Raw genomic sequence first — 16,684 nt, forward strand, 5'->3', positions numbered from 1 at the left:
TAGTGCAATTTTTTTTGCGGATTTTGTGTGGATTCCTATTGACGAACAGGTGTAAACCGCTGTGGAATCCGCACAAAGAATTGAAATGCTGCGGAATAAACGCAGCGTTTCCATGTGTTATTTTCCGCAGTATGTGCTCTGCGGATTTTGTTTTCCATAGGTTTATATGGTAATGTACAACACATGGAAAACTGCAGCCCCATGTACGATCTCTCCTGTAGACTCTGCCCCATGTATGATCTCTCCTGCAGACTCTGCCCCATGTATGATCTCTCCTGCAGACTCTGCCCCATGTATGATCTCTCCTGCAGACTCTGCCCCATGTATGATCTCTCCTGCAGACTCTGCCCCATGTATGATCTCTCCTGCAGACTCTGCCCCATGTATGATCTCCCCTGCAGACTCTGCCCCATGTATGATCTCTCCTGCAGACTCTGCCCCATGTATGATCTCTCCTGCAGACTCTGCCCCATGTATGATCTCTCCTGTAGACTCTGCCCCATGTACGATCTCTCCTGCAGACTCTGCCCCATGTATGATCTCCCCTGCAGACTCTGCCCCATGTATGATCTCCCCTGCAGACTCTGCCCCATGTATGATCTCTCCTGCAGACTCTGCCCCATGTATGATCTCTCCTGTAGACTCTGCCCCATGTACGATCTCTCCTGCAGACTCTGCCCCATGTACGATCTCCCCTGCAGACTCTGCCCCATGTACAATCTCTCCTGTAGACTCTGCCCCATGTATGATCTCTCCTGCAGACTCTGCCCCATGTATGATCTCTCCTGCAGACTCTGGCCCATGTACGATCTCTCCTGCAGACTCGGCCCCATGTACGATCTCTCCTGCAGACTCGGCCCCATGTATGATCTCTCCCTCTGCCCCATGTATGATCTCTCCTGTAGACTCTGCCCCATGTATGATCTCTCCTGCAGACTCTGCCCCATGTATGATCTCTTCTGCAGACTCTGCCCCATGTATGATCTCTCCTGCAGACTCTACCCCATGTATGATCTCTCCTGCAGACTCTGCCCCATGTATGATCTCTCCTGCAGACTCTGCCCCATGTATGATCTCTCCTGCAGACTCTGCCCCATGTATGATCTCTCCTGCAGACTCTGCCCCATGTATGATCTCTCCTGCAGACTCTGCCCCATGTATGATCTCTCCTGCAGACTCTGCCCCATGTATGATCCCTCCTGCAGACTCTGCCCCATGTATGATCTCTCCCTCTGCCCCATGTACGTTCTCTCCCTCTGCCCCATGTATGATCTCTCCTGCAGACTCTGCCCCATGTATGATCTCTCCCTCTGCCCCATGTATGATCTCTCCCTGTGCCCCATGTACGATCTCTCCCTCTGCCCCATGTATGATCTCTCCTGCAGACTCTGCCCCATGTATGATCTCTCCTGCAGACTCTGCCCCATGTATGATCTCCCCTGCAGACTCTGCCCCATGTATGATCTCTCCTGCAGACTCTGCCCCATGTATGATCTCTCCTGCAGACTCTGCCCCATGTATGATCTCTCCTGCAGACTCTGCCCCATGTATGATCTCTCCTGCAGACTCTGCCCCATGTATGATCTCTCCTGCAGACTCTGCCCCATGTATGATCTCTCCTGCAGACTCTGCCCCATGTATGATCCCTCCTGCAGACTCTGCCCCATGTATGATCTCTCCCTCTGCCCCATGTACGTTCTCTCCCTCTGCCCCATGTATGATCTCTCCTGCAGACTCTGCCCCATGTATGATCTCTCCCTCTGCCCCATGTATGATCTCTCCCTCTGCCCCATGTACGATCTCTCCCTCTGCCCCATGTATGATCTCTCCTGCAGACTCTGCCCCATGTATGATCTCTCCTGCAGACTCTGCCCCATGTATGATCTCCCCTGCAGACTCTGCCCCATGTATGATCTCTCCTGCAGACTCTGCCCCATGTATGATCTCTCCTGCAGACTCTGCCCCATGTATGATCTCTCCCTCTGCCCCATGTATGATCTCTCCTGTAGACTCTGCCCCATGTACGATCTCTCCTGTAGACTCTGCCCCATGTACGATCTCTCCTGCAGACTCTGCCCCATGTATGATCTCTCCTGCAGACTCTGCCCCATGTATGATCTCTCCTGCAGACTCTTCCCCATGTATGATCTCTCCCTCTGCCCCATGTATGATCTCTCCTGCAGACTCTGCCCCATGTATGATCTCTCCTGTAGACTCTGCCCCATGTACGATCTCTCCTGCAGACTCTGCCCCATGTATGATCTCTCCCTCTGCCCCATGTATGATCTCTCCTGCAGACTCTGCCCCATGTACGATCTCTCCTGTAGACTCTGCCCCATGTACGATCTCTCCTGCAGACTCTGCCCCATGTACGATCTCTCCTGCAGACTCTGCCCCATGTATGATCTCTCCTGCAGACTCTGCCCCATGTACGATCTCTCCTGTAGACTCTGCCCCATGTACGATCTCTCCTGTAGACTCTGCCCCATGTATGATCTCTCCTGTAGACTCTGCCCCATGTACGATCTCTCCTGCAGACTCTGCCCCATGTACGATCTCTCCTGCAGACTCTGCCCCATGTATGATCCCTCCTCCAGACTCTGCCCCATGTATGATCCCTCCTGCAGACTCTGCCCCATGTATGATCTCTCCCTCTGCCCCATGTACGATCTCCCCTGCAGACTCTGCCCCATGTATGATCTCTCCTGCAGACTCTGCCCCATGTATGATCTCTCCTGCAGACTCTGCCCCATGTATGATCTCTCCCTCTGCCCCATGTATGATCTCTCCCTCTGCCCCATGTATGATCTCTCCTGTAGACTCTGCCCCATGTACGATCTCTCCTGCAGACTCTGCCCCATGTATGATCTCTCCTGCAGACTCTGCCCCATGTATGATCTCTCCTGTAGACTCGGCCCCATGTACGATCTCTCCTGCAGACTCGGCCCCATGTACGATCTCTCCTGCAGACTCGGCCCCATGTATGATCTCTCCCTCTGCCCCATGTATGATCTCTCCTGTAGACTCTGCCCCATGTATGATCTCTCCTGCAGACTCTGCCCCATGTATGATCTCTCCTGCAGACTCTGTCCCATGTATGATCTCTCCTGCAGACTCTGCCCCATGTATGATCTCTCCCTCTGCCCCATGTATGATCTCTCCCTCTGCCCCATGTATGATCTCTCCTGTAGACTCTGCCCCATGTCCGATCTCTCCTGCAGACTCTGCCCCATGTATGATCTCTCCTGCAGACTCTGGCCCATGTACGATCTCTCCTGTAGACTCGGCCCCATGTATGATCTCTCCTGCAGACTCTGCCCCATGTATGATCTCTCCTGCAGACTCTGCCCCATGTATGATCTCTCCTGCAGACTCTGGCCCATGTACGATCTCTCCTGCAGACTCGGCCCCATGTACGATCTCTCCTGCAGACTCGGCCCCATGTATGATCTCTCCCTCTGCCCCATGTATGATCTCTCCTGTAGACTCTGCCCCATGTATGATCTCTCCTGCAGACTCTGCCCCATGTATGATCTCTTCTGCAGCCTCTGCCCCATGTATGATCTCTCCTGCAGACTCTGCCCCATGTATGATCTCTCCTGCAGACTCTGCCCCATGTATGATCTCTCCTGCAGACTCTGCCCCATGTATGATCTCTCCTGCAGACTCTGCCCCATGTATGATCTCTCCTGCAGACTCTGCCCCATGTATGATCCCTCCTGCAGACTCTGCCCCATGTATGATCTCTCCCTCTGCCCCATGTACGTTCTCTCCCTCTGCCCCATGTATGATCTCTCCTGCAGACTCTGCCCCATGTATGATCTCTCCCTGTGCCCCATGTACGATCTCCCCTGCAGACACTGCCCCATGTATGATCTCTCCCTCTGCCCCATGTATGATCTCTCCTGCAGACTCTGCCCCATGTATGATCTCTCCTGCAGACTCTGCCCCATGTATGATCTCCCCTGCAGACTCTGCCCCATGTATGATCTCTCCTGCAGACTCTGCCCCATGTATGATCTCTCCCTCTGCCCCATGTATGATCTCTCCTGTAGACTCTGCCCCATGTACGATCTCTCCTGCAGACTCTGCCCCATGTATGATCTCTCCTGCAGACTCTGCCCCATGTATGATCTCTCCCTCTGCCCCATGTATGATCTCTCCTGCAGACTCTGCCCCATGTATGATCTCTCCCTCTGCCCCATGTATGATCTCTCCTGTAGACTCTGCCCCATGTACGATCTCTCCTGCAGACTCTGCCCCATGTATGATCTCTCCTGCAGACTCTGCCCCATGTATGATCTCTCCTGCAGACTCTTCCCCATGTATGATCTCTCCCTCTGCCCCATGTATGATCTCTCCTGCAGACTCTGCCCCATGTATGATCTCTCCTGCAGACTCTGCCCCATGTATGATCTCTCCTGCAGACTCTGCCCCATGTATGATCTCTCCTGTAGACTCTGCCCCATGTACGATCTCTCCTGCAGACTCTGCCCCATGTATGATCTCTCCCTCTGCCCCATGTATGATCTCTCCTGCAGACTCTGCCCCATGTACGATCTCTCCTGTAGACTCTGCCCCATGTACGATCTCTCCTGCAGACTCTGCCCCATGTACGATCTCTCCTCCAGACTCTGCCCCATGTATGATCTCTCCTGCAGACTCTGCCCCATGTACGATCTCTCCTGTAGACTCTGCCCCATGTACGATCTCTCCTGTAGACTCTGCCCCATGTATGATCTCTCCTGTAGACTCTGCCCCATGTACGATCTCTCCTGCAGACTCTGCCCCATGTACGATCTCTCCTGTAGACTCTGCCCCATGTACAATCTCTCCTGTAGACTCTGCCCCATGTACGATCTCTCCTGCAGACTCTGCCCCATGTATGATCCCTCCTGCAGACTCTGCCCCATGTATGATCCCTCCTGCAGACTCTGCCCCATGTATGATCTCTCCCTCTGCCCCATGTACGATCTCCCCTGCAGACTCTGCCCCATGTATGATCTCTCCCTCTGCCCCATGTATGATCTCTCCTGTAGACTCTGCCCCATGTACGATCTCTCCTGCAGACTCTGCCCCATGTATGATCTCTCCTGCAGACTCTGCCCCATGTATGATCTCTCCTGCAGACTCTGCCCCATGTATGATCTCTCCTGCAGACTCGGCCCCATGTACGATCTCTCCTGCAGACTCGACCCCATGTACGATCTCTCCTGCAGACTCGGCCCCATGTATGATCTCTCCTGTAGACTCTGCCCCATGTATGATCTCTCCTGCAGACTCTGCCCCATGTATGATCTCTCCTGCAGACTCTGCCCCATGTATGATCTCTCCTGCAGACTCTGCCCCATGTATGATCTCTCCTGTAGACTCTGCCCCATGTACGATCTCTCCTGCAGACTCTGCCCCATGTATGATCTCTCCTGCAGACTCTGCCCCATGTATGATCTCTCCTACAGACTCTTCCCCATGTATGATCTCTCCCTCTGCCCCATGTATGATCTCTCCTGCAGACTCTGCCCCATGTATGATCTCTCCTGCAGACTCTGCCCCATGTATGATCTCTCCTGCAGACTCTGCCCCATGTATGATCTCTCCTGTAGACTCTGCCCCATGTACGATCTCTCCTGCAGACTCTGCCCCATGTATGATCTCTCCCTCTGCCCCATGTATGATCTCTCCTGCAGACTCTGCCCCATGTACGATCTCTCCTGTAGACTCTGCCCCATGTACGATCTCTCCTGCAGACTCTGCCCCATGTACGATCTCTCCTCCAGACTCTGCCCCATGTATGATCTCTCCTGCAGACTCTGCCCCATGTACGATCTCTCCTGTAGACTCTGCCCCATGTACGATCTCTCCTGTAGACTCTGCCCCATGTATGATCTCTCCTGTAGACTCTGCCCCATGTACGATCTCTCCTGCAGACTCTGCCCCATGTACGATCTCTCCTGTAGACTCTGCCCCATGTACGATCTCTCCTGCAGACTCTGCCCCATGTATGATCCCTCCTGCAGACTCTGCCCCATGTATGATCCCTCCTGCAGACTCTGCCCCATGTATGATCTCTCCCTCTGCCCCATGTACGATCTCCCCTGCAGACTCTGCCCCATGTATGATCTCTCCCTCTGCCCCATGTATGATCTCTCCTGTAGACTCTGCCCCATGTACGATCTCTCCTGCAGACTCTGCCCCATGTATGATCTCTCCTGCAGACTCTGCCCCATGTATGATCTCTCCTGCAGACTCTGCCCCATGTATGATCTCTCCTGCAGACTCGGCCCCATGTACGATCTCTCCTGCAGACTCGGCCCCATGTACGATCTCTCCTGCAGACTCGGCCCCATGTATGATCTCTCCTGTAGACTCTGCCCCATGTATGATCTCTCCTGCAGACTCTGCCCCATGTATGATCTCTCCTGCAGACTCTGCCCCATGTATGATCTCTCCTGCAGACTCTGCCCCATGTATGATCTCTCCCTCTGCCCCATGTATGATCTCTCCTGTAGACTCTGCCCCATGTCCGATCTCTCCTGCAGACTCTGCCCCATGTATGATCTCTCCTGCAGACTCTGCCCCATGTATGATCTCTCCTGCAGACTCTGGCCCATGTACGATCTCTCCTGTAGACTCGGCCCCATGTACGATCTCTCCTGCAGACTCGGCCCCATGTACGATCTCTCCTGCAGACTCGGCCCCATGTATGATCTCTCCCTCTGCCCCATGTATGATCTCTCCTGTAGACTCTGCCCCATGTATGATCTCTCCTGCAGACTCTGCCCCATGTATGATCTCTCCTGCAGACTCTGCCCCATGTATGATCTCTCCTGCAGACTCTGCCCCATGTATGATCTCTCCTGCAGACTCTGCCCCATGTATGATCTCTCCTGCAGACTCTGCCCCATGTATGATCTCTCCTGCAGACTCTGCCCCATGTATGATCTCTCCTGCAGACTCTGCCCCATGTATGATCCCTCCTGCAGACTCTGCCCCATGTATGATCTCTCCCTCTACCCCATGTATGATCTCTCCTGCAGACTCTGCCCCATGTATGATCTCTCCCTGTGCCCCATGTACGATCTCCCCTGCAGACACTGCCCCATGTATTATCTCTCCCTCTGCCCCATGTATGATCTCTCCTGCAGACTCTGCCCCATGTATGATCTCTCCTGCAGACTCTGCCCCATGTATGATCTCTCCTGCAGACTCTGCCCCATGTATGATCTCCCCTGCAGACTCTGCCCCATGTATGATCTCTCCTGCAGACTCTGCCCCATGTATGATCTCTCCTGCAGACTCTGCCCCATGTATGATCTCTCCTGCAGACTCTGCCCCATGTATGATCTCCCCTGCAGACTCTGCCCCATGTATGATCTCTCCTGCAGACTCTGCCCCATGTATGATCTCTCCTGCAGACTCTGCCCCATGTATGATCTCTCCTGCAGACTCTGCCCCATGTATGATCTCTCCCTCTGCCCCATGTATGATCTCTCCCTCTGCCCCATGTATGATCTCTCCCTCTGCCCCATGTATGATCTCTCCCTCTGCCCCATGTATGATCTCTCCTGTAGACTCTGCCCCATGTACGATCTCTCCTGCAGACTCTGCCCCATGTATGATCTCTCCTGCAGACTCTGCCCCATGTATGATCTCTCCCTCTGCCCCATGTACGATCTCTCCTGCAGACTCTGCCCCATGTATGATCTCTCCTGTAGACTCTGCCCCATGTACGATCTCTCCTGCAGACTCTGCCCCATGTATGATCTCTCCCTCTGCCCCATGTATGATCTCTCCTGTAGACTCTGCCCCATGTACGATCTCTCCTGCAGACTCTGCCCCATGTATGATCTCTCCTGCAGACTCTTCCCCATGTATGATCTCTCCTGTAGACTCTGCCCCATGTACGATCTCTCCTGCAGACTCTGCCCCATGTATGATCTCTCCTGTAGACTCTGCCCCATGTACGATCTCTCCTGCAGACTCTGCCCCATGTATGATCTCTCCCTCTGCCCCATGTATGATCTCTCCTGTAGACTCTGCCCCATGTACGATCTCTCCTGCAGACTCTGCCCCATGTATGATCTCTCCCTCTGCCCCATGTATGATCTCTCCTGCAGACTCTACAGTGTGTGGGATTTTAGAGTCAGTGATAAATAATGACAGAGCCTCAGCGTAAAGAAGAAGTGTCGAGCTGGTAAATTTTTCTTACATTTATTGTAAAATCAATAAATAACATCAGAAATGCCCCCAAGACAACAAATATTTTGGGCCCCCCCATTGCCTGCTCATTAGTCAGTAAGATACACATCCCATGGGAGCCGTCCACCGCACAGTCCTGGGCTCCTCTATGGGTGGATGCGGCAGATGAGCCCCGCACCTCCGTCCTGTACCGCCTCCTCCGCATTATATCTCAGTCCTGTGCAGGCTCCTCAGATCATCCACTGGTCCTGATCCTGCTCTGCTCCCTCCATGTCGGCCTGAGGATGACCATAGATATCAGTCCTGGACTCACGGCATCGTCACAGGATCGGCGTCCACTCACCTCGATCTCGCCGTCATCCGGAGACTCATTGTAGTCATTCATCTCATCCATGTCCTGCATGTCCTCGTCATCCTCAGAGTCCTCCTCGCTGTCCTCATCATCCTCATCATCCTCCTCCTCCTCCTCATCATACGGCTGTGAACACAAAGAGGCACCATTACCATAATCTGCTATTCAGACAATGATGAGCGGCACGTGAAGGAGAACCGCCGCCGCTTCTCCCTGTTCTGTCCTCAGAGGATGGGTGCCCCCATATCGTGCAGAGGAGCGGCCAGCAGTCTACAATATAGACCCCCCCAAGGCCATTGTCAGGGCTCTCACCTCGGAGGCCGGCTTCCCAATCGGCACCAGGTTGTTGTCTTTCTCTGCGATGCTCTGCAGCTGTGGGAGAAGAACATTAAAGTATCTACAGCTGAAACCAGAAGTTTCCATCCACTATATAGAAAGCCACATCTGCAGGTTCTTCTCAATATCTGACATGAAATCAAAGTCAGAAGTTTCCATCCATTTCATTAGTATTTGGTCCCATTGCCCTTACACTGAATGACTTGGGTTAGACGTTTGGGATCTCCTTCCACAAGCTTCTCACAATAGTTGGTTGGAAATTGTGCCAATTGCTCCTGACAATACTGGTGTAACTGATCCCGGTTTGTAGGTCGCCTTGCTCGCACCGGCCTTTTCAGCTTTGCCCACAAATTTTCAATAGGGTTGAGATCAGGGCTTTGTGATGGCCGCTCCAAAACATTGATTTGTTAACCATGAGCCACTTTGTCACCATTTTAGCAGTATGCTTGTCCATTAGGAAGACCCATTTCCGCCCAAGCTTTAACTTCCTGGCTGATGTCTTGAGATGTTACTTCAGTATTACCACATAATCTTCTTTTCTCAAGATGCCATGAATTTGTGAAGTTCACCAGTCCTTCCTGCAGCAAAACAACCCACAACATGATGATGCCACCGCCGTGTTTCACAGTGGGGATGGTGTTCTTAGTCTTCCAAGCTTCTCCCTTTCTCCTCCAAGCGTAACGATGGTCATTATGCCCAAAAAGTTAAATTTTAGTCTCATCAGATCACAGGACAGGTCTCCAAAAATTAACATTTTTGTTATGATCTAGCATTACAGAGGAGAGAGAATTGGGGTCCCCTGAGACAACCCAATACCTAAGCCATACCCGGACCCTGCGCAGTGTGCCCACCGGCCGGTACCCTCCAACAATAGATTTTTTTCCTATTGGTTCATTTTGATCACTGTGATAAACCCTATCACAGTGATCAAACTAAAAAAATGTAAATCAAATCCCCCTTTGTCATCCCCTCAGATAAAAATAAAATAATTATTTTTTATTTTTTTCCATTCTTTGCAGTTAGGGTTAGAGTTCGGGCTAGTGATTGGGTTGTGTTGGGGTTATGGTTAGGTTTGGGATTAGGGCTGTGTTAGAATTGGGGGTTTCCACTGTTTAGATACATCAGAGGATCTCCAAACGTGACATGGCGTCCGCCATCGATTCCAGTCAATTTTGTGTTAAAAAAGTCAAACATGCTCCCTACCTTCTGAGCCCTGCCATGCGCCCAAACAGTGGCTTTCCCCCACATACGGGGTATCGGTGTAGTCAGGAGAAATTACACAACATATATAGTGGTCCATTTTCTCCTGATACCCTTGTGAAAATAAATAAGTTTGGGTCTAGAGATAATTTTTTGTGAAAAAGGTTAAATGTTCATTTTTTCCTTACACATTGCTTTAGTTCTCGTGAAGCAACTGAAGGGTTAATAAACTTCTTGAATGTGGTTTTGAGGGGTGCAGGTTTTAGAATGATGTCACTTTGGGTATTTTTTACCCGCCCCCAAACTCACTTCAAAATGTGAGATGTCCCTAAAAGAAATGGGTTTGTAAATTTTGTTGGAAAAATGAGAAATTGCTGGTCAACTTTTAACCCTTATAACGTCTTAAAAAAACATATCTTTCCAAAATTCTGCTGATGTAAAGTAGACATGTGGGAAATGTTATTAGATATTTTGTTTGACACCACTCTGATTGAAGAGCAAAAAATTAAAAGTTAAATTGCAAAAATTACTAAATATTTGGCAAATTTCCATTTTTTTCACATCAAAGACATTTTTACCACTACGTTTACAATATGTCATGAAAAAACAAACTCAGAATCATCAGGATCCGTTGAAGCTCCAGAGCTATAACCTCATAAAGGGACAGTGGTCAGGAACGTCAAAATTGGCTCTGTCACTAAGGGGTTAAAGGAGTAGTAATCTTAGTGTATGTAAACTTCTGACTTTGCAGTAAGTAATAAAAATGCCGTAAAACATTCTCTCTCCCTCTCATTATTCTGGCATTGGACAAATATTAATATTTATGGTAATCCTAATTGTCCTAAAACAGGAAAGGTTTATTATGATTTCATGTCAGATATTGAGAAAAACCTGCAGATGAGTCTTTATATATAGTGGATGGAAACCTCTGGTTTACACTGTAGGAGCAGAACTGGGAGGCTTGGACTGTGGTGTGGGGTGGTGGCGTCAGTGGTGCAGGCCATGGTGCAGGCTGTGGGGTGGCGTCAGTGGTGCAGGCCATGGTGCAGGCTGTGGGGTGGCGTCAGTGGTGCAGGCCATGGTGCAGACTGTGGGGTGGCGATGACTGTGGTATGATGGTTGTTGTGGTGCAGGCTATGGTGTGGCTAGGACTGTGGTGTGGCGAGGGATATGGGAGGACTGTGGTGTGGCGAGGGATATGGAAGGATTGTGGTGTGGCGAGGGATATGGGGAGGACTGTGGTGTGGCGAGGGATATGGGAGGACTGTGGTGTGGCGAGGGATATGGGAGGACTGTGGTGTGGCGAGGGATATGGGAGGACTGTGGTGTGGCGAGGGATATGGGAGGACTGTGGTGTGGCGAGGGATATGGGAGGACTGTGGTGTGGCGAGGGATATGGGGAGGACTGTGGTGTGGCGAGGGATATGGGGAGGACTGTGGTGTGGCGAGGGATATGGGGAGGACTGTGGTGTGGCGAGGGATATGGGAGGACTGTGGTGTGGCGAGGGATATGGGAGGACTGTGGTGTGGCGAGGGATATGGGAGGACTGTGGTGTGGCGAGGGATATGGGGAGGACTGTGGTGTGGCGAGGGATATGGGGAGGACTGTGGTGTGGCGAGGGATATGGGGAGGACTGTGGTGTGGCGAGGGATATGGGGAGGACTGTGGTGTGGCGAGGGATATGGGAGGACTGTGGTGTGGCGAGGGATATGGGGAGGACTGTGGTGTGGTGGTCGCTGTGGTGCGGGATATGGGGAGGACTGTGGTGTGGCGAGGGATATGGGGAGGACTGTGGTGTGGCGAGGGATATGGGAGGACTGTGGTGTGGCGAGGGATTTGGGAGGACTGTGGTGTGGCGAGGGATATGGGGAGGACTGTGGTGTGGCGAGGGATATGGGGAGGACTGTGGTGTGGCGAGGGATATGGGGAGGACTGTGGTGTGGCGAGGGATATGGGAGGACTGTGGTGTGGCGAGGGATATGGGGAGGACTGTGGTGTGGTGGTCGCTGTGGTGCGGGATATGGGGAGGACTGTGGTGTGGTGGTCGCTGTGGTGCGGGATATGGGAGGACTGTGGTTTGGCGAGAACTGTATTGTGGTGGTGGCTGTGGTGCGGCGAGGGCTGTGATGTAGAGAAAAAGGCAGCAGATATGTGAGAAGTTTTTATTATGCACAGTGGCAGCTCCCCCAGCGGTGGAACGAGCTACGTGTTTCGGCTTACAGGCCCTTACTCCTGAATACACAATGCGTATGGGAACACATCCCTACATAGAATGAAAAGGTCAGTCACATGTCTGCTGTGCTCCAATCAGGAGACCTGCAATTGATTGGTGCAGTAAGGCACAGGTGAAACAGCAAACGAAAAATACACAGTGAGTAGAAGAAACCTGTTCTATTGGACCTATTACAAGTGTGATAGAGTCAGGTCCTGTCTTACAGAAAGACCTGATGGAAACCTGGTGTTCAACAAGGAATCTTTCTGGATTTTCGTGCACAGGATCCTTCTTTTGTAATTTTCGCCCCTGATTGGTTTGTGCACCTTTCCAATGCCTTTAAAGATCAAGGAGGATAAATTCCTCGTGTACCTGTGCAAAGTGACGTGATACCGCTGAAAGCTTATGGCAGTGGTGCTCTCTGCATCGGACAGAAGCCTTCTGGTACGCTTTATAAGCGGTCCAATGGTGCAGCCGACTTACTGAATATGACACAGTGTGCAGGCTAGTAAATAGATAACCTCTATGGAGTGGGGCAGGCTGTGGTGCGATGTGGCATGAGCTGTGGTGTGGCGCGGGATGTAGTGTTATGTGGCCTGTGGTGAGGATTGTGATGTGGCGCGGGATGTAGTGTTATGTGGCCTGTGGTGTGGCGCGGGCTGTAATGTCATGTGGCCTGTGGTGAGGACTGTGCTGTGGCGCGGGCTGTAGTGTTATGTGGCCTGTGGTGAGGACTGTGGTGTGGCGCGGGCTGTAGTGTCATGTGGCCTGTGGTGTGGCGAGGGCTGTAGTGTCATGTGGCCTGTGGTGAGGACTGTGGTGTGGCACGGGCTCTAGTGTCATGTGGCCTGTGGGGAGGACTGTGGTGTGGCGCGGGCTGTAGTGTTATGTGGCCTGTGGTGAGGACTGTGGTGTGGCGCGGGCTGTAGTGTCATGTGGCCTGTGGTGAGGACTGTGCTGTGGCGCGGGCTGTAGTGTTATGTGGCCTGTGGTGAGGACTGTGGTGTGGCGCGGGCTGTAGTGTCATGTGGCCTGTGGTGTGGCGAGGGCTGTAGTGTCATGTGGCCTGTGGGGAGGACTGTGGTGTGGCGCGGGCTGTAGTGTCATGTGACCTGTGGTGAGGACTATGGAGTGGCATGGGCTGTGGTGAGGACTGTTGTGTGATGTGGCGCAGGCTGTAGTGTCATGTGGCCTGTGGTGAGGACTGTGGTGTGGCGCAGGCTGTAGTGTCATGTGGCCTGTGGTGAGGACTGTGGAGTGGTGCGAGCTGTGGTGTGATGTGGGCTGTGGAGTGGCGTGGGCTGTGGAGTGGCGTGGACTCACCCAGGCCTGGTGCTGCTGCTCCTGCTGCTGTAACTCATTCTCGTCTACACAAGGCCGATCCAGATTAAACCACAGCGACTCCGTGACTTGTGGGAAAAGCGACGGGAACAACGTGGACATGATCCGATGAGAGGCACCCGGAGTCTACAGGACGTCCCAAGAGAAAAGACACCGAGTGTCACACTCATTAGTGCCCCCTCTTCTTCCCATGTGTCAGTCATTAGCGTCCCCTCATCTCCCAGTGTGTCAGCCATTAGTGTCCCCTCATCTCCCAGTGTGTCAGTCATTAGTGTCCCCTCATCTCCCAGTGTGTCAGTCATTAGTGTCCTCTCATCTCCCAGTGTGTCAGTCATTAGTGTCCCCTCATCTCCCAGTGTGTCAGTCATTAGTGTCCCCTCATCTCCCAGTGTGTCAGTCATTAGTGTCCCCTCATCTCCCAGTGTGTCAGTCATTAGTGTCCCCTCATCTCCCAGTGTGTCAGTCATTAGTGTCCCCTCATCTCCCAGTGTGTCAGTCATTAGTGTCCTCTCATCTCCCAGTGTGTCAGTCATTAGTGTCCCCTCATCTCCCAGTGTGTCAGTCATTACTGTCCTCTCATCTCCCAGTGTGTCAGTCATTAGTGTCCCCTCATCTCCCAGTGTGTCAGTCATTAGCGTCCCCTCATCTCCCAGTGTGTCAGTCATTACTGTCCTCTCATCTCCCAGTGTGTCAGTCATTAGTGTCCTCTCATCTCCCAGTGTGTCAGTCATTAGTGTCCTCTCATCTCCCAGTGTGTCAGTCATTAGTGTCCCCTCATCTCCCAGTGTGTCAGTCATTAGTGTCCCCTCATCTCCCAGTGTGTCAGTCATTAGTGTCCCCTCATCTCCCAGTGTGTCAGTCATTAGTGTCCTCTCATCTCCCAGTGTGTCAGTCATTAGTGTCCTCTCATCTCCCAGTGTGTCAGTCATTAGTGTCCCCTCATCTCCCAGTGTGTCAGTCATTAGTGTCCCCTCATCTCCCAGTGTGTCAGTCATTAGTGTCCTCTCATCTCCCAGTGTGTCAGTCATTAGTGTCCCCTCATCTCCCAGTGTGTCAGTCATTAGTGTCCCCTCATCTCCCAGTGTGTCAGTCATTAGTGTCCCCTCATCTCCCAGTGTGTCAGTCATTAGTGTCCTCTCATCTCCCAGTGTGTCAGTCATTACTGTCCCCTCATCTCCCAGTGTGTCAGTCATTAGTGTCCCCTCATCTCCCAGTGTGTCAGTCATTAGTGTCCTCTCATCTCCCAGTGTGTCAGTCATTAGTGTCCTCTCATCTCCCAGTGTGTCAGTCATTAGTGTCCTCTCATCTCCCAGTGTGTCAGTCATTAGTGTCCCCTCATCTCCCAGTGTGTCAGTCATTAGTGTCCCCTCATCTCCCAGTGTGTCAGTCATTAGTGTCCTCTCATCTCCCAGTGTGTCAGTCATTACTGTCCCCTCATCTCCCAGTGTGTCAGTCATTAGTGTCCTCTCATCTCCCAGTGTGTCAGTCATTAGTGTCCCCTCATCTCCCAGTGTGTCAGTCATTACTGTCCCCTCATCTCCCAGTGTGTCAGTCATTAGTGTCCTCTCATCTCCCAGTGTGTCAGTCATTAGTGTCCCCTCATCTCCCAGTGTGTCAGTCATTAGTGTCCCCTCATTTCCCAGTGTGTCAGTCATTAGTGTCCCCTCATCTCCCAGTGTGTCAGTCATTAGTGTCCTCTCATCTCCCAGTGTGTCAGTCATTAGTGTCCTCTCATCTCCCAGTGTGTCAGTCATTAGTGTCCCCTCATCTCCCAGTGTGTCAGTCAGCCATTAGTGTCCCCTCATCTCCCAGTGTGTCAGTCATTAGCGTCCCCTCATCTCCCAGTGTGTCAGTCATTAGTGTCCCCTCATCTCCCAGTGTGTCAGTCATTAGTGTCCTCTCATCTCCCAGTGTGTCAGTCATTAGTGTCCTCTCATCTCCCAGTGTGTCAGTCATTAGTGTCCCCTCATCTCCCAGTGTGTCAGTCATTAGTGTCCCCTCTTCTCCCAGTGTGTCAGTCATTACTGTCCTCTCATCTCCCAGTGTGTCAGTCATTAGTGTCCCCTCATCTCCCAGTGTGTCAGTCATTACTGTCCTCTCATCTCCCAGTGTGTCACAGCCATTAGTGTCCCCTCATCTCCCAGTGTGTCAGTCATTAGCATCCCCTCATCTCCCAGTGTGTCAGTCATTAGTGTCCCCTCATCTCCCAGTGTGTCACAGCCATTAGCGTCCCCTCATCTCCCAGTGTGTCAGTCATTAGCATCCCCTCATCTCCCAGTGTGTCAGTCATTAGTGTCCTCTCATCTCCCAGTGTGTCAGTCATTAGTGTCCTCTCATCTCCCAGTGTGTCAGTCATTACTGTCCTCTCATCTCCCAGTGTGTCACAGTCATTAGTGTCCTCTCATCTCCCAGTGTGTCAGGCATTACTGTCCCCTCATCTCCCAGTGTGTCAGGCATTACTGTCCCCTCATCTCCCAGTGTGTCAGTCATTACTGTCCTCTCATCTCCCAGTGTGTCAGTCATTAGTGTCCCCTCATCTCCCAGTGTGTCACAGTCATTACTGTCCTCTCATCTCCCAGTGTGTCAGTCATTAGTGTCCCCTCATCTCCCAGTGTGTCAGTCATTACTGTCCTCTCATCTCCCAGTGTGTCACAGTCATTAGTGTCCCCTCATCTCCCAGTGTGTCACAGTCATTAGCATCCCCTCATCTCCCAGTGTGTCACAGTCATTAGCATCCCCTCATCTCCCAGTGTGTCACAGTCATTAGTGTCCCCTCATCTCCCAGTGTGTCAGTCATTACTGTCCCCTCATCTCCCCGTATGTCAGTCATTACTGTCCCCGTATTTCCCTAACATACATGTAACGCAGGTACAGCACCTCACCCTCCTATAATGTACACACAGATGAGAACCATCCACTCACATGGCTGCGTATTTTCTCGATGATCCCCGGTTGCCTCCAGTAAGATGGCGGATAACAGTCCAGCAAACCACGCCCTCCACGACAATAATGAGTTGTCAGGATAGAACGTCTCCCATCACTG

General features: G+C 52.0%; 1 protein-coding gene across 4 annotated transcripts; it reads right to left on the minus strand.

Moving 5' to 3' along the window:
- Window positions 1-8,195: 8,195 nt before the first annotated feature.
- ANAPC15 (anaphase promoting complex subunit 15) lies at window positions 8,196-16,684 on the minus strand. Of its 4 annotated transcripts, none has more exons than XM_069729186.1 (5): window positions 16,564-16,684; window positions 13,624-13,767; window positions 8,864-8,923; window positions 8,543-8,677; window positions 8,196-8,477 (listed from the first exon to the last, which is right to left on the minus strand). In XM_069729186.1, exons 2-5 carry the CDS (start codon window positions 13,741-13,743, stop codon window positions 8,430-8,432), a joined length of 363 nt encoding a protein of 120 aa, XP_069585287.1. In that variant the 5' UTR covers window positions 13,744-13,767; window positions 16,564-16,684; the 3' UTR covers window positions 8,196-8,429. The 4 variants fall into 4 exon arrangements, with proteins under 4 accessions (XP_069585287.1, XP_069585284.1, XP_069585285.1 ...); XM_069729183.1 differs by having other exon boundaries at window positions 16,524-16,607; XM_069729184.1 differs by lacking the exon at window positions 16,564-16,684 and having other exon boundaries at window positions 8,864-9,015; window positions 13,624-13,762.

Source organism: Ranitomeya imitator, chromosome 6 (assembly GCF_032444005.1).
Source record: "Ranitomeya imitator isolate aRanImi1 chromosome 6, aRanImi1.pri, whole genome shotgun sequence".
NCBI classification, from domain to species: domain Eukaryota; kingdom Metazoa; phylum Chordata; class Amphibia; order Anura; family Dendrobatidae; genus Ranitomeya; species Ranitomeya imitator.

Excerpts from the sequence above, each read along its gene's own strand:
- ANAPC15 (XM_069729186.1), bottom strand. The coding sequence starts at position 13,743 with ATGTCCACGTTGTTCCCGTCGCTTTTCCCACAAGTCACGGAGTCGCTG. Across the intron at positions 8,924-13,623 it reads AGCAGCAGCACCAGGCCTGG|CTGCAGAGCATCGCAGAGAA; the intron begins GTGAGTCCACGC and ends CTTCTCCCACAG. Across the intron at positions 8,478-8,542 it reads CGGATGACGGCGAGATCGAG|GCCGACATGGAGGGAGCAGA; the intron begins GTGAGTGGACGC and ends GGTCATCCTCAG.